General features: G+C 38.1%; 1 protein-coding gene across 3 annotated transcripts in view; it reads left to right on the plus strand.

Annotated features, from left to right (window-relative positions):
• MYOM1 (myomesin 1) overlaps positions 1 to 21,733 on the plus strand; it is a 74,954-nt gene that overhangs the window by 9,428 nt on the left and 43,793 nt on the right. For all 3 annotated transcript variants that reach the window (XM_069853891.1, XM_069853892.1, XM_069853894.1), the window contains exons 2-11: positions 1,749 to 1,886; positions 6,017 to 6,227; positions 7,017 to 7,174; positions 10,846 to 10,938; positions 11,843 to 11,931; positions 12,058 to 12,120; positions 13,700 to 13,864; positions 14,432 to 14,593; positions 18,049 to 18,190; positions 19,880 to 20,079. In XM_069853891.1, coding sequence (XP_069709992.1) covers positions 1,749 to 1,886; positions 6,017 to 6,227; positions 7,017 to 7,174; positions 10,846 to 10,938; positions 11,843 to 11,931; positions 12,058 to 12,120; positions 13,700 to 13,864; positions 14,432 to 14,593; positions 18,049 to 18,190; positions 19,880 to 20,079 — 1,421 coding nt within the window. The remainder of the gene's footprint in view (positions 1 to 1,748; positions 1,887 to 6,016; positions 6,228 to 7,016; positions 7,175 to 10,845; positions 10,939 to 11,842; positions 11,932 to 12,057; positions 12,121 to 13,699; positions 13,865 to 14,431; positions 14,594 to 18,048; positions 18,191 to 19,879; positions 20,080 to 21,733) is intronic.

Here is a 21,733-nt window from a genome sequence, read left to right on the forward strand (position 1 = left end):
TTGTGCTTTTGTTTGCGTGGAAACCAGGATACAAGTGGAAGAGGAAGGAAAGAGAATGATACGAGTTTGTTTTTACCTCCTGTACCATGCACTTCTTGACTGTGGTGCTGTAGGCATGGTGACAGTGGCTTCAAAGTGGGCACCCAGGAAGCACAGAGAAGAGGGTTGCCCCACTGTGATGCTGGATGGGCTGAATACAGTTGAGTCTGATGAGGTGGGGACTAAGCAGAAAGGAAGAGAAATTCTTATTGGCTATAATAGGAGTTGTAGGGCAAAGAAGCGAGGACTGGAAAGCAGTTCTGGGAGGGGATGTGAAGTTCAGGCAAGGAACTAGATGGAGAAGGAGAAGACATGGCAGGAAAACATCCATTAAGAAAGCTAGAAAATGGGAGGTTTAACAGGCACTGGTTAGGAAGAGAAATCGCAAAAGGACAGACATAAAGAAACAGAGGAAAGAAAGAATGAAACTGAACCTGCACGATTCCACACACAGTCCACTTCGATAGATCATTAACACATATTTTAAAAATTAAGCACTTTTATGACTTGTGTTGGTGGCACCTCCAGAGCTTGGTACTTTTATAGGGCTGCAGCCTAAGGAAAACATTAGCTTAAGTATGTGTCTGTAATCTTACATTACATGTGGTTGGACTTGATGATCCAAGAGGTCTTTCCCAATCTGGTGATTCTATGATTCTGTGATTTGTAACATTCTCAGGGGCCCAGTGCTAGCATGAGTTTTGATTGTATGTGTACAGCATGCCGTGTAGAGACACCAGAATAAGCTGTCCAGGGTACAGGAAGCAGCTTAGCCTCGTTAGTGGTACATGTCTGGGCTAATGAGCCTTGCTGAATAAACGCATGCCTTAATTCTGCTCCTGTGTCTGTGCACATAAGCAGTAAGCTTATGCCTTGTAGACAAAGAAACAGACTTACACAATTTCCCTTGGCGATGTTGCGACAGAGATGAATAGACGCTTCAGAATTTTATAATAGGCTGACAGCTAATTAGGGTGTTCCAGCTGTAAGACATAGATCTCAGAGTGAGAAACATTGTGTTGCTTTCAGAAAGGGTGGGGGGAGGTATTTGGAGCTTTGTTAAAGCAGTTTGGAACTTTGTTAAAAATGAACCCAGAATGACTGCCTCAAATATGCTGCGTATCTGTGATGTGTTAAATGGCATCGCTTCACATAGCTTTCTGCTTTCAGTGGCTTGGAGTAGTAGAAGGGAACAGTAGGAACGGCAACACTGCTTACAGAACAATATGTTGTCCTGCAATTTCCATAGAAAGACTTAAAGGCTTTATTACTTTGAATATATTTGCACACCAACATTTTGGTTGGGGACCAAGCAATTTCAGGACTGTGAATTCTGGAAAAGTAGAGTTTATGAATTCAGATACAATCTTCAGAATTACTCAGTGATCTCAGTGACTTCAGGAGTTACCAAATCTTGGTGTACAAAACTTTCAAGTTCCAAACCAAGAAGCTATTAAGTGTGCATTGCTCATTCTCTCTGTATTTTTATTTAATACAAAGGGGTATCAGCATTATATCTATAATGATGAGTTTGTCTAAAGTGCATGTAGTTACGTTTTTAAGAACTCTGAAGCCAAGGCAATTAAAATTATATTTTCCGGCTTATCAAACAACACAGAATAAAAAAAATTGTAGCATTTTGATACTATTTTGGAGTGTTTCTGAACAACCCTTTTTTCCTGAATTTAGCAATATTATTTAAATTTCAGACTGAAAGATTCGAATTTAATGATTGAAGATCAATACTATAAAATGAGTCCCAAAGCAAAGAGAGCAAAACAGAATTTGGTATCTGAGGACAAAGAGAACGAAGCCATGGACTACTCAGTGCCCATATTCACAGGACGGTATGTTCATTTTTCCTTTATTTAGTATCTTATTTCTGACATTTTATTAACAAATTATAAAACAAGAAATCCATTAGGGCTTTTTACACTCTTGGATCTCAAGGTGATTGTTTACTCTTCACATGAGTGATAAAAAGACAAAGATAAGTCAACTGACCAGCAGAAAATCAGACACCAAGCATCCAGAGCCAGGACAAATGAACCTAGGACTTTGTCTGGACTTTGTTTTGAACACATTGCCAGGGCCATTTTATATGAAATTAAGGAATAATTATGATCCTGCTTACTGGAAACTGGACAAGCATGTCATCCACCTTATCTAGCTTGTTCTTTTGGTTTGAAGACTTGCTCTGTAATTGCAATGAAGCAATGTGCTACTGTTTTGTCCTGGCATATGGAATGAAGCCAAATACTTTCTCAAATCATCATAGTGATTCATATTGATCTCACGTGTTGGTGACATTTATTGCTTGGTTACTACTGATGTAATACACCTTACTGCAGCAATGTCCTCAGTAAAGCTGAATGTGAACTTTAAGTGGAAGCCAGAATCAACATGAGCAAGGAGGCTCCCTGCCCTTTTTGGGACACGGCATACTGATTTTATTAGGAATCTCTGACAGTTTGAGCACAGTCACTTGTTCAGATTAATACATACTGGAGTGTGCTGTGGAAAACTGGTTCCTTATTGGAGGCCAGGAGAAAAATTTCTTGCCTGCCTCCTGTTGAACAGAAACCTTCCTTCTTATCACCACAGTGGTTTTTTATGGGACAACTCCAAGGTGTTTCTGGGAGCCAGTGCTTTTCTGTTTACTGCTTAATCAACACCCTAACACTTCTGCATTGTGTCCATAATTGTGCTTTCATGTGAAACTGAGTTCCGTCTTCTCAGTGGAAGAAGTCACTGCTTTGGCCTTTTGAGTGTTTGTGATGCTTTTATGATGAGACCAGCAGTTTTAGTTTTTATTCATTTCCTCCCACCAAAATGGAATAATTCTTTTCTAACCCCTTGTACATTTCTGTGTCAGATTCACGACTTTTTGATCCAAACAACATTCAGAAGCCCATGCTGTTGCCTTTTTAAACCACTTCTTTTGAGTTTCAGCTATATCTTCTGCAACAGAAATACATAAATATGAATCACACAAAACTTGGGTAACGTATTATCAAGGCTTCATATTGACTCTGTGCTTCATCAAGTGTTTCTGCTTACATAGCAATAGATTTGCAAGTCACTGTCATTGGTCTGCTATGGTCTCAAGTGCAAGTATCCTCACTTTTTATTGTGTCTTGAACCTGCAAAAGTAAAATTTATACTGTTGGTCAACAGCTGAAAATCATGACAGATGGCTAGTACTCCCAGAGGATGATTGCTTTTTTTTACAGGCTCCTGTGATCTTAACAAAACATGTTAACATCTTAACAAAACATGCTAACATCTTAACATAGCTTAACAATGTTTTTTTTTATTTTACTTTTTTTGATAAAATGAATACATTAATATTTAACTCAGTATGATGGTGTATAGATTCATTTATTTGTGTCTGTGCAATACTTTGGTATTCTACCTTAAAAGTTACTGTCAGATTCTTATATCATTTTTACTATTCTTCTTCTTCTTCCTGATATTGATATCTATCCTACCTTTTGCACATGACAGCTCAGAAAGTTATGTGTGCTTTTGTGCCACTGAAATGACCCAAAAAGTATATAGTTTATTAATTTGTTAAAATTACTGAAAAGGCATACGATGATTGTTGGCATGCCCAACTCAACATAGCATGAAATGGTTGGAGCATCTGTTTTAGGCTTTTTTCTGTTGGCATCATGTTCATGACCACATGCCAAGACTGCGGAAGTTGCATGCCACATTCCTGTCAGACATTTATTTTTGTTTGAAAGATAACAGCTGAAGCCCATTGAACCATGTGCATGTTCTATGTCACTCCCAAATTCCCCTGTGAAATTGATGTGTTGTTTCCCATGGACAGATAGCTTTTACAAGGAACAGTTATTTATAAAGGTTAGTTCTCTATGGGTTCATCGGAACTGTTGCCCTTGCTGCTGGATGACCTTCAGCGCTGCATCACCATTTCCATGATTTAGTTGTAGTTCAGAGCCCTCAGATTCTGCTGTAAAAGCCTCCCTTGTTCAGATCATTCACTTCACAATTGTTGTTTGTAAACACCTAGCCTAATCCTTGCAAGATAAAATAAGGACATCCAACCAACATTATAGATAATAAAACACCTGGAGCTTGATTTAATGTCATAGGTACTAAAGCTACGGTATGTGGCATGTGGAATTATTTGCAGCCACTAATAAGCCTATGCCAAAGGACCGCAGATGACAGGTACCCTCTAAATAATATTTTGTGTTTGCCATTTGATTGTTTCTATTTGAAAAGTGTTTTCTACTGGATCCCATGAGACTTGACTGTAGATTCCATTATTAAATGGTAATGTGTGCCGTTTCTGATGCGTTCGTCATTTCAGGGGGCATGGTTCTCTGATCTGGAAAGATTATAACAGGAAGAAATGGTTAGCAAATCTAAATATTTAATACTAGTGATCAAAAGCATCTGGGGACCACTACTGCAGATGAGTAGGCTGAGTCCCATGTTAGTTTAAGGATATTCATCAGCTCCCAGAAGACACTTTATGCCTTGAAGAGTGGGTCTATACTATGAAGTTGCTGAGATTTTAACTACTGTAATTAAGGAGGAAACAATGTCAGCTTGCCTTTGAGGAAAAATGCCACTGATTCATTTAAACTGAATGTAGACAGCTAGATTCATATTAATTAAATTGAGTTTTCAAAATTGCCTTTAGAAAGCTCTGCCATATCTCTGCAGCTTCAGATGATGTGCCTAAGCGAAGGGAATCAGTTATCTCACTGATACTTTTACAGATCATCCTGTTAAAGCAACCTGAAATACCGAAAGTTCAAGGCAGAGTTTGAACATGAAGAATGACAAAGTTTTATGTCTTTAACTAAATTTTTTTAGTCTTTTGAGCAGTTTTTATGTATAATTAAGTTTACAGCACTTTCTACTGCTCTGCTGTCTTGCATCTCACTGAACTGACTTCATAGCCCAAGGATAATAGGCTGGACAGTTAATTATGGGCTTGAATCCCAATTTTCTTGAGTGTTGAGATATGCTATCAAATGCGTAATATTAGCAATCTTAACAAAAATCGAACAAAAATTCATTCTTCTAATCTTTTTACTTTATAGCAGTAGTAAGCATTTTATGATAAAATAGCAAGGCTGTGCTTGAATGCATTCTGTAAATAAACAGAGTCTACTTTATAGTGCTGCATGATCACACTTAATGACAACTTAAATAGATCTTTTCATTGTGCCATTTAATGTTACTCTGAAGTAATTAAACTCAGCATAAGGATATTAATCTTTCTCCTTAAGGTAAGGAATTCCCATTATATATGCTATACCATAGCAGCTATAGTGTCCCAACAGTGCCAAAAAATGTCTGTAATTATACTTCCGCATGTGCATATGGAATCAGGATCTGACCTATTGAGAATAATCGTTCTATGCATCTCACCCCTGTAGAAAGCCCAAGGAGGATGCTTCAAGAAAATCCTTAATCAACTTCTTGGAAACATTTGGAAGAACATCACCTTATAAACATTGCAGGATTGACTTTTCTGTGAATAAAGAGAACTTTTTGTGATATACTGTAATGTGGTTTTTTGTATAAATCACGAATGAGGACACTGTTACACAGCTACTGTTATCTCCTGCCCCTTTGATAGTGTTGCTATGAATACTGCAATCATAAGTCAATAACTGAAGATCTGTGGGTTGCCTTACAGTAATTTTATACTGATGGAGATATGAAATCACAGCACGATAATGGTTGAACTGAAAATGTGTATGCCATAGTTGTACGAAGCAGCACTGAAAACAGTCATGACTTTAGACAGTGAAATAGTCATTGCAGTACTCTTCCATGTTTCTGCTTTGAATACTTATGAGACTGTAACAGCAGAAATATATTATGAAAGAGCGCTACCCATTCTAGTTGAATAATTTGATAGAAAGTATAAACAAAAAATGTCCTCTGCATTTTCCAATGGAATTCTGCTTTCTAAAAATTCTTTCAGAGAAGTGAGTATCAGTGGGATCACAGACACAGAAGAGGAAAGAATTAAAGAAAGTGCTGCATACGTTGCCAAGAGGAATCTTTTTGCCACAGGTGAAGGAGTTGGTGTCAGCAAAGTGGCCAAGTCAACTTCCAAAGAGGAACACCATGAAAAAAAATCAAGGAAAGTAGCAATCCGGGAGTCTGCTGAGCGTGTGGCCCTGAAAAAAACGGTAAAAAAGTAGAAATGAATAACTAGGCTGCAAAGAGCATAGGTGTTTTTTGTTTGTGTTTATAACATGCCTAGCACAACAAGGCCCTGATTTACACTATGGGCAGTCACAATGGAATTACGGTAGTAAAAAACCAAAGTATTTTCAATGGAAGTATCTTTAGTGACTGAAAGTCCTGTTAACAGGGTGTTAGGTGGATAAGAAAAGACATTCAGTGCCAGAGGTAGTCACCAGGGACTCTTCTATTGTTCTTACGGTTATTGCCTGTTTTTAATACAGGCAATAGTAATTCTCCATATATGTGAAAGGGCACAAAATAAATGGTTTCATTTGCACAAAACAAGATTTATAATATACTAGGAATTTTTTTCCAGTTCTGTGGATAGCCAAGCAGTTGAAACAGTTTCCCTGTGGGCACAAAAAAATCCCATCAACAGGAAAGAATTGAGAACAGGTCTGTTAGAGATGGTATAGACACACAGTTTTGCATGAGAGCAAAGTACAGAAGACAACTGAGTTTCAGACTTACTTTGTCTTTCACTGTCTATTATAAAAAATTAAATGTGGAAAATTATTTTATTTTGAATAGCTTTAAGGAAAAAATACTTAGTAAAATCAAATATAAGTATTCTGGAAGGAGAACTTGAAGATGAAAACTCGGTTAAATATGCCTATCTGGATTTTTAAATAAAAATCGCATATTTTTTACTGCTGTTAGAAAAATAAAATGCTTTTTGCATCTTAGTTGTTTGCACTGCTGGCATTTATAATTGAATGTTTCTTTTTCAGCTAGAGGAGACCCAGGCATTCCACAAAAAGTTGAATCAAGATAAACTTTTACATCCTCCTGAGTTTGTTATTGAACCTCGTTCTCACACTGTCTGGGAAAAGCAAAATGTCAAATTTCATTGCTCAGTGGCTGGATGGCCAGCACCCCGTGTCACATGGTAAGTTTATATCTCTGTCACTGAAAGTCACCACATAACCCGATGTCGTCTCAGTGAATGGGGTATTTTTTCAGGAAAGCTACAAGTTCCAATTAGAAAAAAATCAAGTACGGAGGCTTGTCAAAATGCCTTTCAAGTCACCTTGTATAAAAAGATAGCAAAATATTAAAAGACAAAATAATACTTTGTGTAACAACAATACGAATACATCAATTATTTTTCTTCATAGATACATCCTTCATATTCTTTCTGTTTGCTGATGAAGGAAAAGTAGCAGTTTCATTCATTGTCAGTAGTATCCTTAAAATAGTGATTTCCAAATACTTTTGATTAGTCTAGAAATGTCATTAACGTCCCTGAAGCATTAAAGCCTGCTTTGGTTAAAAACTAGTGCTTGGCTTCTGAGGAGTTATAGTTCTGAATCTCCATGAAATTTCATGATGCAGGGCATTCATAGCAGACACATCATAGTTATTTGAAGTCAAAGACTGTAGATAAATCCAGGACCATCCAAATCTACTAAAAGCTTTCTATACGCTTGAATGGTCTTTGGATAAAATCTTTACTGTAACAACTCAAAAATATACTCTTAGTCATAGCAGAAGGTCTAATTTGAGACTTGGGTTAAAATTTACCCTGACTAGAATTGAATCTAGCTTAGTTAACAGTGACTTGTGAATCTCTACTCTCTCACCATTTCATGCTACATAGTTAAGTGTATGTCAAGTTGTTAAGAAAATAGGTAATAACTTTAATTTTCAAATAAAATGAGATTTGATGCTCATTTCTTAATTTGAAAGATTCTTCTAGAATGTGTATTTTTAATGTATGAATATCGCTAAATAACGAACAAAAATAAGCCTGTGTTCAGCATTAAGTATTAATTAGGAATAAGTCCTATGAAGATTCTGTTTGTGGAGACAAGAGAAAACATCTGCCATATCATATTATTAAGTAATACTCATATTTACTACTTGAATTTCTAAATGGACTCTGTGTTTATTTAGGTCTTGAAAACCTTAATCTCAGGGCTTGATAAAAAGTGCTACTAAGGTACATTAATAGGCCAGGGCTGATGTCCATGAAGTCACTTTGTCTCTCTCCTTACACAATGACAACAGGTAGTCAGGCTCTGCATGGACACATTTTTCCTATCATGTAAGAGCTGTGAGTGACCTGTTTTAACATTCCTCCTCGAGAGGCTTCCAGACAAACCCTTTGGGTCTTTTCTCAGCTGGACATAACGAACAGTCAGCTACCCTTAGAGATATAATCCAGCTCTGTAACCTGAATCCTAACCAAGAACACGAGAGCTGGGCCGTTTTAATTTCGGTTGAGATTCCACTTATCCCAAAAACCTGACATGGTTAAACTAAGAGTTCAGCTGTCTGCCTTTGCTCTCACTGTGAACCAGCCTTTCATCTAAGTGCTAAATGTGGATGGTGGAAATTAATACATCATTTTATCGTACATCTGAATTCCAAAGGGATTTCTATTTACCAAAAGCTACTAATGGAAAAAAGAGTTCACAGCCATTTCAGCAGGTGTCTTTGCTTTGAGATACAGAGCAATGCTGTCCTGAATCCATCAGCTCTCATTCAGCATTTCTAATGAAACATCAGTCGTGTATTCCAAACAGTCATTCTTTGTATAAACAATGGAAATCTTTTCATGCTATGTGGCATAAACCATAAAGCTTTGTGGACTTTCTCTAAAGAAAACCTTACTGTGTGGTGCAGCTGTTCTAACTCACTTGAAAAAAAAGCATATGGAAAACCCAGGACATTTGAAACCAGTAGCAGAAAGCATAAACTATCAGCGCATAATGACAGTTGGAGGTAGTAGTCCAACATTAGCTAATGACTTGGCTCTTCTGGAATTTGTATTTCCAAAAATAACAAGTGGTCCTTGTAGTGTATGAGCCCTATTCTTTCCATAGATTAATACAAATACACAAAAATGGAATCAATTATTTTTACTAACTTCGTAATGAAGAAAAAAGAGGTGAAAGTCTTCTCGCTGCTGGCATGTCTCAGTTAAAGCTCATTCTGCACAGCATCACATGCTACCAAATGTCTTTGCTGCTAATGGGATCTAAGGACTGTTGAACCCTTTGGTTAAAGTTAAAGAGATTATGGAGTTAAGTCCTGATTGACAGGATTTCATATTCCCTGGAAAATATTAGGAACTGATGGTGTTATTCAATTTTCTAAATTATTTTGCACACTATGTGGAGTACAAAGATGCCCAGATGTTCCCAGGCAGACAAGGCTGGGGAGCATCATTCCACAGATGAGATGAAGATTGGTGGTGAATGGATTACTCTTACTGGACCCATGGATTGTTCCTTCCTGTAAGACAGGCTAATGCAGCAGAAGTTTTGTAATCACGTCAAGCACCCCTGCAATTATTTGAAGTTCAGAATACAGTATTACCTTGCATCGAGTATCTTTGCATAGGCATGTTGCCAAAAGAAAGATCAGCATGAAAAGTGATAGTTTATGATCCTCACTCACTTTGACACTTGTAAAAATCCCAATGTACTACTGTGCCCAGGGAAATATTCTTTATTCCGCAGACCCTAGAATGCTGAATGACAATTTTCAGATTTATTGTGGATATTGCTTCATCTTGAGTCGTATTAAACTAATAATAGTCTTGGCAAAAATAAAATTGCTTATTACTGACTTGTTTGGTTTAGTGGGGCAAGTCACTGATGCCAGAACTATTCCCTTTCCTGACTGAAAATCAGGAGTTTTAAAATTTAAAATCTGAAATTAAGAAGAAAAGCTCTTTGGCTGGATATCTGTTATGACTTAAGAAGAGAAAGGTTTATTTAAACTACATCAAAGTAAGAGATGAAGATAACTTTTATCCATCATTGTTTCTATTTCCACTTCCCTTATATGTGTACCTTATGGAGCACAGGGAAAGCTGTGTTAAAGGAGGACACTATCTTAGGAAGCATACTGTCTTCATAGACCTCAGATAAATCCCACATGTGTTGGGTGCAAATCAGTGTGTAATTTTATTAGATTCCTATCACCAGTTTGTTCCAGAAAACACTCATAGTGTATACCTGTAAAGGCAGAGAAGGTTTTGGTAGCACAAGTTTTTGTCAGATACGTTACTGTACTGCACTTTACCAGAAAGATAATTTTTCTTTACTGATCTAACCCTGCCAGGGCTTCTGTTAACTTAGCTATGCAGGTAAAAAAAAGTTAACTTTCTACCTGACATTTTTGTAAATATGCAGGTTTTAAAAGTAGATCAAATAAGCAAATCAAACAAAGTATTTATGATTCCCAGCAGGTAAGTAAGCTACATAATTTTCATTGTTTGCAATTCACAGAACTCTGAAATGTTGCTCCTGCATCTCCTCCATGCCTTTACAAGTAGTAACACAAAGTTTGTGGTAATATAAACTGATTCCATTCAACACTATTTTCTCCTTTTAATTAGAATATAAAATTCACCTGGGGCAGGCCAAAGAGGAAGGGAGAGAGAGAGGTTAAGCTTTGAAAAATATGTAATGTCTTCCTAGGAGATTAGACTGAAGTTTATCTGGGAGCAACATGCAGAGACCAATGCTCTATTTCAGACATCAAGCACTTGACCTTTTGAAGTATAAACTTCTATTTGTGATGTACTGTTTCTTTGCTTTTCCATAGGTACAAAAACAATGTGCCCATCAATGTACAGGCTCACCCTGACAAATACATCATTGAAAGTCGATATGGGCTGCACTCACTGGAGATTATCGCGTAAGGAAATACTAGATAACAAATAGCTTAAGCTGAAGTGTTGCTATTGATCGAGATGAGCAAAATGTGAACATGTCTCTTGGGGATGTAAGAGATATCAAGTTTGTAGAGCTGGGGTGAATGCTTTCAACTAAATGTTGAAGCAGTTCTGGTTTTCCTCAGTAGAACATACGCAATTTACCTAAGTGAGTAATTTAGCTGAAATACTGGGACATATGAGTTGTACCTTTTCCATTTGTTTGTTGCATGAGTACAGTTAAACATGAGAAAAATCTAGTTCAGGGTAAAGTATGCATGTTAGCTGTTTTTCCAATACAGCAAGTTCTTGATACTTACTGAAAAGAGGAACAGAATGGAAATGTCCTTACTTGTACACAAGAAAGGTCTTTAACAGTATTCGTCTTCCAAACGGGAAATTTTTGCAGTCACTTTGTATTAAAAACATTGAAAATGTGAGACTTAATAATCTAATTTGACAATCAGTAGTAATCTACATTAGACAATTAAGATCCTGGGAGGTGCCCTGTGAAAAAATTTCATGATATCTACCATTTCTATGGCTTCCACATTAGGCAGCTCTCCACAGGAAGAAGTAAATTAGAGGTAATTAGAGACAACTTAGGTAAATATTTTCAATAGTTTTTTCCCCTCCTTTTCCTGTAATCTGAATTTCAAATCTGAAAGTGATATTTGAAAAGTGATATTTATTTCAAACTCTGAATTTTTAACATTCAGAAAAACTTAATGGCTACAATCAGTTCAGTGACTAGTGCGTCTGTCTCCCAAGGATTTACTTCTTCATAGATTTTACTCAGAATTCTGAGGGTTTCTTTAATCTAAAACACAGGAGAGGCTGTGACAAAGAGCAAATGGGTGCCCTGCCTAATAATTTCTATAATTTTAGATGTGATTTTGATGACACTGCTCAGTATCGGGCCTCTGCTATGAATGTTAAAGGAGAGATTTCAGCTTATGCTTCCCTTGTGGTAAAGAGTAAGTTTGCAAAATATTTCCTTCAGTTTTTTTTTGTTGAGATTCACATTACCAATTTTGGTTTTGTGGCTCAGAGAGTCTTTACCTCTTGGTGATAGTGACTGGAGTTGTTCTTTTTCTGTCTAGGGTACAAAGGAGAAATTGATGCAAGTCGTCTGTATGCGGGAGCTGCTTCCATGCCTCTGGGCTGTAAGTTGCAATATATGTTTGTTGCACATAGCCATTTACAGTTGTGACATCATGACAAATGACTAAGCAGAATATTTTGTAACATTATTCAAAAAGGAAGCAGGTCTGATTTACAAAGGTACTGAGCTCTACAAATTCAGATAGTGTTATGCTCACTTATAGGGGAAAATGGCATTGCCTTCTAGGTCTGTGGCTATTTGCTTATATAAGAAATATCCCTTTAATATTGCATTTTGTTGTGGAATAAAATCTGTCAAAGAGAGAGACACTTCATCTTTTGCAATATGTAAAACACAGCCTGGAAAAAAGCCAGGGGGTGCATGTGTGTGAGTAGAGTACTTGACTTAATCATTCTTGTCTGCTGCTATGCGATTCCATGTGTTGCAAAAATGTATATAAAAGATTAAATATCCAGAACCCAATCTGAATATTTTGGATATATCAAGGTAAAAACTGTAGTTTGTTTTACCTAGGTACCTCACATTTTGAATGATTTAAGTTATTGCGTAGATACTTCAATGATGAGAACTGTTAAGACAATTCACCCACGTATGCAATATGTGTGAAGTGCCCTGGGCTCCTGTTCGTGGAAAGCTTGACAGATGAGACATTTCTTTCATTGTAGCAGCACAAATAGAATCAGGGATATGCTGCAAAGGCATAGTAGATATAATTTATATACCAAAGCTCTGAAATAATAGAAACAGGATGTTCTACCCCATCACAAAATATAAGGCCACTAATTTCAATATAATTTGGAATTTATCACTTAGTAATGAGAAAGGAAAGTGACGATCTGACGATTCATTAATACATGAAGACTGTGAGCTACTAGTGTAGGGCAGCTGCAGAAGAGGAAAACATGACCTCAGTTTATATCAGCTGTGCTGTTTTAAGAAAAATATGGAAGACCCTGTGCCACATATGTGTAACACAAGAGTAAGACTTGTGCTTAGGATATTCTGTCTGGAACATTGTGTGATTTGGGTCACACAATATCGGAAACAATAAATCCAAGACCAAGTGCAGAAACAGGCTACTTGAATGCCTAGGCGAATGGAGAACTCATTTTATGTTGAGAGCTCCCCACCAAAGGCTTATTTAGCTTATAAAAATGAAGGTTGAGTGGGCACAAGACTACCCTGAGAAAGGAGTTAAAACGGGGGAAGAAAAGAGCCATATAAGCTAAAGATCAGCCTGACCTTAAAAAATCGTTAGTCAAAAATTGAAGATTGTTTAAGTCATAAAACAAACCATATGATAAAACGCCGGATCTGAAATTTTGGAAGTTGTGGAATAAAATTCTGCAGGAGCCTCTCCCTGATCAAATGAACTAGCTGTAAGAACTAGAGTTGTATGAGTAAAGAAATAGTTGATTCTCTGTGATAGTAAGTGATCGGATTATTTGACGCTGCAATTACTTCTGAATATTATTGGTTAATATGTATTGTTTCCATGTATATCTTAAACTTTACCTGAGCTTGAATTCATAACTATAGGATACTTCTGCTTACTACTCTCATCACAAAAGCAAAGAAAAAGTTAACAGCTAGGGTTTGGATTTTTTTCCCTTATATAGTTGGCGTTACCCCTCATGGCTATGCCTCCAGGTTTGAAATCAAATTTGTCGACAAGTTTGATGTATCTTTTGGGAGAGAAGGTGAGACAATGAGTCTGGGCTGCACAGTTGTCATCAGTCCTGATATCAAGCGCTTCAAGCCAGGCATTGAATGGTATAGAAATGGTAAGAATGTCTGACATGAAGAAATAAACTTCTTTCATGTAAATATTTACTTCTTCCAGCATATTTGAACATTTTATTTGGTCATCGCTTTCTCAGATTTCTAAACAGTAATATTGTCTCTATTTCAATTAAAAGTTTTTCAAAATTTAGTGTTTTCAAATGCAAACACAGTCAGAAAACAGACAAAGCCCTGTGAAAATGTCTTCTAAGAATATTTTCTTCCTTAAAAAAATTAAATTAGAAGTATTTCAATCAGCTCCAACATCTGTGTGGCCCATCTATGTAGCCCACGCAGCTTGTACTATTTATTTATATGCCAAGACCTTTCTTAAGCAGTTGTGCGACTGTGTTAAGCAATAGCTGTTGCCTTCTGAAGTTGTGCTTTGAAATTAAGACAAAATTGGCATGAGAACAGAATTAGCTGTAATTTATGATGGTTTTCAAAGACAGAAAATTGCATAATAAGAATGGTCTCTTGCATATTTCCAGTCTGTCTGTTCCCCATGTTAAGAATCTATTTGCCAGTACATCCAACTAGTTCTCATCATGTAATTCTCTAATTTCTAGGTGTTCTTATTACACCATCCAAATGGGTCGAGATGCACTGGAGTGGGGAGCGAGCTTCGTTAACACTGACTCATGCAAACAAGGAAGATGAAGGTCTTTACACTCTACGAGTGGTGATGGGAGACTACTATGAAGAGTACAGTAGTTATGTCTTTGTTCGAGGTAGGATGTTGTCTTCTGAATGAAATTCACTAGAGAAATGAGGAAAACACTGGCAAAAATCAGTCTCAGCCATTTTAGAACCTTCTCTTTTTCCCCCCAAAAAGAGAATAATTAATTTCTGTTAACAGATTCTAGCAATATAGTTTCTGGTGTTATCTCTGGAAAAATTGGATGCATACCCCAAGGTTTGGTGTCACATGCTAGAAGACTTCTAAACCACAGTGACATTCTGAGGAGGAAATTCAGGGTATTGATGTAACTTTGCTACTCTTTTTCAATTTCAGCCTATGAAAAGTATTGAACGTAAGTCATGAAAAGCAAACATCTATATAATAACTTAAAAATGTAATTTTGTAATCATCTTGCTTCTAGCTAAAATGCACTGTTTTGATCGAGATTTTGCATGCCATTTGTGTTCTCATTCTCCCTGATGTACAATTCAGTAAAACACACAGTAGAAGGGAAACACAAAGGTCTACACCCGGGGAAGAACAACCTCATGCAGCCGTACAGGCTGGAGGACAACTGGCTGGAAAGCAACTTTTCAGAAAAGGTTTGGAGGGTACTGGTGAACACGAAGGTGAACATAAGACACCAGTGTATCCTTGTAGCAAAGGACAGTGGCATCTTGGGCCACATTAGCAAGAGCATTACCAGCAGGCTGAGGAGGTCATCCTTCAACTCTACTCAATGCTGATGAGACTTGTCTGGAATGCTGCGTCCAGTTCTGGGCTCCTCAGTACAAGAAAGGCATGGACTCACTACAGGGAGTGAGCAAAAGGCTGTGAAGCTAATTAAGGGCTTGCAGCATCTCTCATATGAGGAAAGCCTGAGGGAGGTGGAGCTGTTCAGCCTGGAGAAGAGAAGGCTTGGGGGATTTTATCCACATGCATAAATACCTGATGAAGGGAAGTAAAGAAGACAGAGCCAGGCTCTTTTCAGTGGTGCCCAATGCCAGGACAAGAGGCAACGGACACAAATTAAAATACAGGAACCTTCATTTAAACACAAGAAAACACCTTTTTTTTACTGCAAGGGTGGCTGAGCACTGGAACAGGTTATCCAAGTAGGCTGTGAAAGTCTTCATTCTTGGAGATATCTCAAACCTGATTTGACACAGTCCTCAGCAACCAGCACTATCTGACCTCACTTTAAGCTGGGATATCACTATACAATCTCTGCATTTGTCTGTCAATCTCAACCACTCTGTGATTCTCTAAAGTAAAGCAGCAAAGTGTAGGATTAAAATGTAATTTCTCTAGGTGTTGTTTGCTTCTACCATGAAAACTTCCTTGAATTTCTGTTAGAGAAATATTTCTCCAAAAGAAGTCATGGCTAGCTAGTTGCATGCTGATTCTATATCTGTCCCAGCTGCTAAAAGCAGATGAAGTGTGAAATACTAATTCAAAACGCTCTGGAAATTCTTGGCTCAGAGACCATACCCAGAATGGCACTGTGTTGCCAAGTCCAGCAGAGCTGTGTGAGTTAACAGCCTGCTCAGAAAATACAACTCAAGCAGATGTTTTCATTACAAGAAGAGAAGGTCTACTGAAATGAGTATCTATGACAAGGAATAGGACTTGCTTTGTTTTAAATTATGCTGCCTTATGAACAAATGATCACTCTTGTTCCTGTTACATCTTCTAGTAATGCAGGTAATAACCTGACTGTGAACCCGCTAACCTTTTCACAAAAGTATCTTACTAGCCAATCCACGTGTTTGCCAAACTGTAATTAGATTAATTATATCCTGCTTTCCTAATTAAATGGTCCCTACAGTCTCAGTTGGCTAATATATTCCTTACTGCTCTTCCCAAATTGTAAGAAAAATTTTATATAAATGGCTAGCTATGGTAATTAAACAGAAGCAGTTGTATTTCTGTGTCAAGTCTAGAAATCCCAGTGTATTGATGGAAGTGAGCAATCAACTAATTGGACTCATAACTTTAGGTCTTTAGACAGGCTGCAAGAGCATATGTGACTCTTCAGCCATGGCTAAAGGTCATTATGTGTCAGCAAGCTATCAGGGATGAAATCCTAGCCTCCCTAAAGCTGATCGGTATTGTTGGTTGACCCAGCTATTTCCCAGTTTGTCTTGGAAAGAAACTTTGGTGCCTCATATTAGTCAAGTGGTAAATATGGGCAATTGACTTTCGTATCAAAATCCTTGAAGATTTCTTACTATTTTGCTATGTTAACTGGATTGCTTATTCTAGACATTATTTTTTAAAAAAAATATATCAAGTTAGCTGTAAATAGGACCTAGACTTGGTAACTGTGGCACAGCTTCAAAAGCTCCACCTGATGCTACCCTTCCTATAAGAGAAGACACAGTATAAAGGGGGGGGTGGTGGTTCTGAGGCTTACTGTTTTACTTAATGAAGCATGTTAAACACCTTTATAAGGCATTTTTTCCTGAAAGCCAAACCCACAAAGAATAGGGATTAGTGTACATTTTAATACAAAATCCTGTAGTGCTTTGAAACACTAAGACTTTTTAAGAAGGCTGGGGTTTAGATGCAATGTATGAATAATATTTATTAGCAAAATATTTTTTTCTTCAGGTATACACATCTTTCTTGTCTAAGTCAGGTCTTGTTTTGAAGCAGGAGGCTTGAAAAATGCCACATGCAGTTTACAAATTGATATTATTCTGCAGAGAAATCTCTCTCTTCTTTGTAATTCTTTCATCCAGTCGTCTGGAAAAAGTTATTTTTCTCTACACGAAAATTACCCCATCTCACAAATCAGACTTTGACTGCGTAAACAGTAAAGTTCCCCAGTGCCCAACACTGTGATCTATGTTTTAAAGCTTTAGATAAGATCCAGAAGCTGATGCTGGAGTCAAGGCCCTTTGACACCAGCAGTTCCAGATTTGTGATAAACACTTGGAAAGGAACAATATACTCATCCTTGGGAAGGTCATATTCCACAGTGATAATGTATGTGTAATATAATTAAACTTCAAAAGGTTTTGATGCCTCTGCAGTTCATAGCTAAGCAAAACCAAACACTGAAGAACTAAGTGTGGAGATAAGATATTTAATTTATTGTTGTATATACAATGTGTGAATACTTTCAATTGAGCTATTGCCTGGCTATAAGACAAGGTATCAGCTTCTTCTCCCAAGTTGAATAGCAGGTAAATATATAGTCTGCCATGTTTTTAGTTCAGCTGTGTCTCTGGCAGCTACCTATCATGTTAACAATTTTATTTAAAATGCCTGTGTGAATTACATTTACATCATACTGTAACATGTCAAGCATTTGTAAATGTGGCTAAGAGAAAACCAAAACCTTGGAAAACACTGATGATATAGAAGCAAACAATTTTTGAAGCCAGTAACAGAACTTCTTTGTTTTGGCTCAGTAAGAAGAGAGTTCAGTCCTTACAGATTAATAATTATGAAAGAACAGTGGTTTACATTTGGAAACATATGTCTCCATCCATATAGATGCTGATGCTGAAATCCCTGGAGCCCCTGGCGCACCACTGGATGTGCAGTGCTTAGATGCCAACAAAGATTATGTCATTGTCTCCTGGAAGCAGCCTGCTGTCGACGGAGGAAACCCCATCCTTGGGTATTTCATTGATAGGTCAGTGAACATGCTGGACTGGAGAATTTGTATTGCTGCACATCCTAACTCAAAACCCTAAAAGCACATTGAAAAACATGAGATATAATGGTCATTGTTATTGCCATTCTTGTTGCTGGCAGGAATAAAATTACTTTTTTTTGGTTTAGATTGGCAGGGTCTGATCTAACTTTCATGGAAATAATTACACCCTCCTTCATTTAACTAAATAGAAAGAACTCTGTAAGGCACTGAGCAGCTCAGCCTTCATGGCTTAACTTGGGGCTTGAGAGGCCTTGGGACCTTGCAGTTTGGTAGCTTATGAGATTGCCTCTTTCATCAGACAGTTTTGGCTTGTTCTGTATCAGTGTTCTCCTGCCACTTTCCAAAAAGCTATCACATAGCAGAAAGAAAAATAATATCTCAAAGGGAGTTGGATTTCTTTTATGTGCTGATGTTTTCCAAGTTCTTAGTTACACAACCTTCATGCAGATCAGACTAATGTGTTTTTCTCTGCAACAATAAGAACTGGAAATAGTTTTTAAAAATATGAAAACTGAATGTGTCACTAGTGGCAGGACTTCAGAACCTCAGAATTTAAGAAATTCTAGGACTAGACTCTGAGAAACAGCATCCCATTTTAAAACTAGGCTATTGAGGGATGTTAGCACTGAGAGTAACTGCAAGACAAATGGCATTCTGTTTTTTCTCTTGTGTTCACCACTTTTATTCTACATTTACTCCTAAATTCAAAGCTGTGTTACTGCTCTCCAGTATTCAATACTGGAGCACCCAAATAGTCAGCCAAGGTAGCCCCTAACTGCCTCACAGACCTCAGCAGGTCATCCAAGGCAGTGGGATTAGTCTATTCTAATGCTAGAGGTGAAGCTCAGGCATCCTTTGCACTAAGCAGAAACCAGAACCACAAAATTGGCTGGAACAAGACAGTAACAATTCCCAGAGAAGAGATGCTTGTATCTACCAAGAAATCTGGGCAGATACCCTAACATTCAGTTCAGCAGATATCTCAGCAGCAATAAAAAGTCTTTCCCAAACTGATAGTTCATGTTTCTATCGACCATCTTGTTGGACTCAGGGAAGTCATCTCCACAGGTCCCTGAGCTGAAGCCACTGTGTTCCCTCTCTGCTGCTAGTGATCTCTTCCTTGTGCCAGAACTCAGTATTCTGCCAGGCGTGAGGCTCTACAGCAGTGGGACTAGCACCATCCTGCTGGGTCTTGTTGCTGCAGTGGCTGCAGCCACCACATCACAGGCTCCCTTGGCAGCCCTAGCAGTGCTTAAAGCAGCGTCCAGCTGATTGCCTGACTTTAACCCCACTCACAGCCACCTGTGTGCTAGGCTAGTCACAGAATTCACAACGGAGAGGATCGTGCCCATGAAGCCCATTATTTTGCAGGATTTACAGTGGAGTGCTGTGCATGAAAGATGAGCTAGTTGCCTTCTGGCAATTTCTCAGTTCAGGAAAGAAAGGGAAGTGCAGCTGTGAGGGATTTAGTGCATGCCCAGACAGTACTTCAGCCCTTAACTCTTGGTGCAGCTGCCTTGAAGTCACCAGTATGTAACACTGCTGAGAAAACTAGTATGGACTAGCCAATGAATATGAACAGATAGGGAGCTATAAATGGGGGTGGGTGTGCTAAATTTGTATTTTCCCCTTCCCATCACCACTCTTGCTGTTTCTATTTTTCAGGTGTGAAGTTGGAACCACCCACTGGACCCAGTGCAATGAAACTCCTGTGAAGTTTGCTCGCTTTCCTGTCACTGGTCTGATTGAAGGCCGTTCCTATATTTTCCGAGTCCGAGCTGTGAACAAAGCTGGCATTAGCCTACCATCGCGGGTGTCAGAGCCCGTGGCTGCTCTGGATCCTGCTGACAGAGCCAGACTTAGAAGTAAGATGTGCTTTTTACAGGTAGCCTGAGAGGTTTAAACTCACAACTTCTTAAAAAAAAATAATAATAATAAAAAAGTATGACTATCTGCTCATAAGCCTTCAAAATCCCACTAGAGGGAGCAATGCAAAACCAAAATATTCCTTGGAGGCAGCTTTGTCTGTCTCAGTGCTCTTTGCACAAAGTCCTCTATCTGTTCAAATGGCTTTGGCTAACTGTGATGCTATGCTCCAAACTTGTAGGAAGAGTGGAAAAGTAGCTCTCCTGTAGAAAGGCACAGGGGAGCTAACTGCCTATAAAGACTTTCTTTTGTTTAGTCAACAAAAATCTGAACAGATTTTTTTGAACAGGCTCTCTCTTTGCCACAGATTACAGCGGCTGAATCTGTGCTCATGTGATGATCAAAGTCTTGGAGTAACATCAGCACAATACCCAAGTACCTAGCTAGGTAGATATTGGTGGATAACTGATCCCAAGCTCTCTGCTTTCAAGTTAACATTTTACAGGTCAAGGATGTTTTTCTTGTGTCTTGGCAATGTCCCAGACATTTTGTTTCTAAATCCAACTCTCTATCCATATGCCAAAATCATATACCTAAAATCCAGTTATTTCTACTTGTTTCTGAAGTCTTACTATTAAAAAGGTCCAGTGTGAAGGGGTATTGCAGGCAAAGCTACAGGGCTTCCATGGTCCCAGCTTGTATGTCTTATGATAGATACAGCTGCAGGCTACAGACTGCAGTCAGATGATCAAGGTTCTCATTCAAAATAAAAGCAAAAAGCTAGAGGAAGGAGGTTTGAAACTGCCAGGAAACATTGTGCTGAAATAGACACAGTGAAACCTGAAGTCTAGGGGAGGCCTTTACTTCTCAATGGGAAGTGTGGAAGCTCTCTCAGGAGATGAAGTCTGGTCTTGGTGGTCTGTTCCCATTTTATCTCCCCTTCCCATTCCCTCATGATCCTCTTTTCTCTTCACTCGCTCCTTCTCTGCTCACACCTCCAAAAGAGATCAACCAACGTAAGATGAAGCACGTGGAAGCAGAGAACAGAATTCACAAATATTATCTCTGAACGTGCATTGACATGGTTAATAGCTCAAAACATAACTGCAATAATGTGATAATATAAAGGTGCTGATAGAGCCACCCAACACATCAAGTCAACGTGTTGAGTCAGGCGGAGCCATTTCTGTTTGTGACTGTGACCAGTGATTTGAAAGCTGGTAATGTGAGCAAAAGAGGTTAAAAAGAGACAAAGAAGAGACTGCAGGAATTTGGCTGTTCCTTTAATGAGTGACCTGTTAAAGCAAACAAACAGAGTATGAAAAATAAAATTGAAGTTAATTCTCTGAAAACGATGAGCTGAGTGAGCCAAATACCTCTGCTTGTCATCTAGGTGACTTCAGTGACATTTCATGAAGGAACAGATGTTTCAGTGGATTAAATTTTCTAGCTATATTGACTGCTGAATTGCTCTCTATATGCAAACTGGTTGGCTTACAACTAGGTTTGGTAATTAGCTAGCTACATGAGCAACAGTCACAGCAGTGACAAGAAATGGAACTCATGTAAATCTTGCAAATGTTAATTTTGAACCATGAAAGAATTAGTTTTCTCATTATTTCAAAGGTCCCTGAAGTTTCCCATGTCTGTAAC

This window comes from Phaenicophaeus curvirostris, chromosome 3, assembly GCF_032191515.1.
Source record: "Phaenicophaeus curvirostris isolate KB17595 chromosome 3, BPBGC_Pcur_1.0, whole genome shotgun sequence".
Taxonomy (NCBI): Eukaryota; Metazoa; Chordata; class Aves; order Cuculiformes; family Cuculidae; genus Phaenicophaeus; species Phaenicophaeus curvirostris.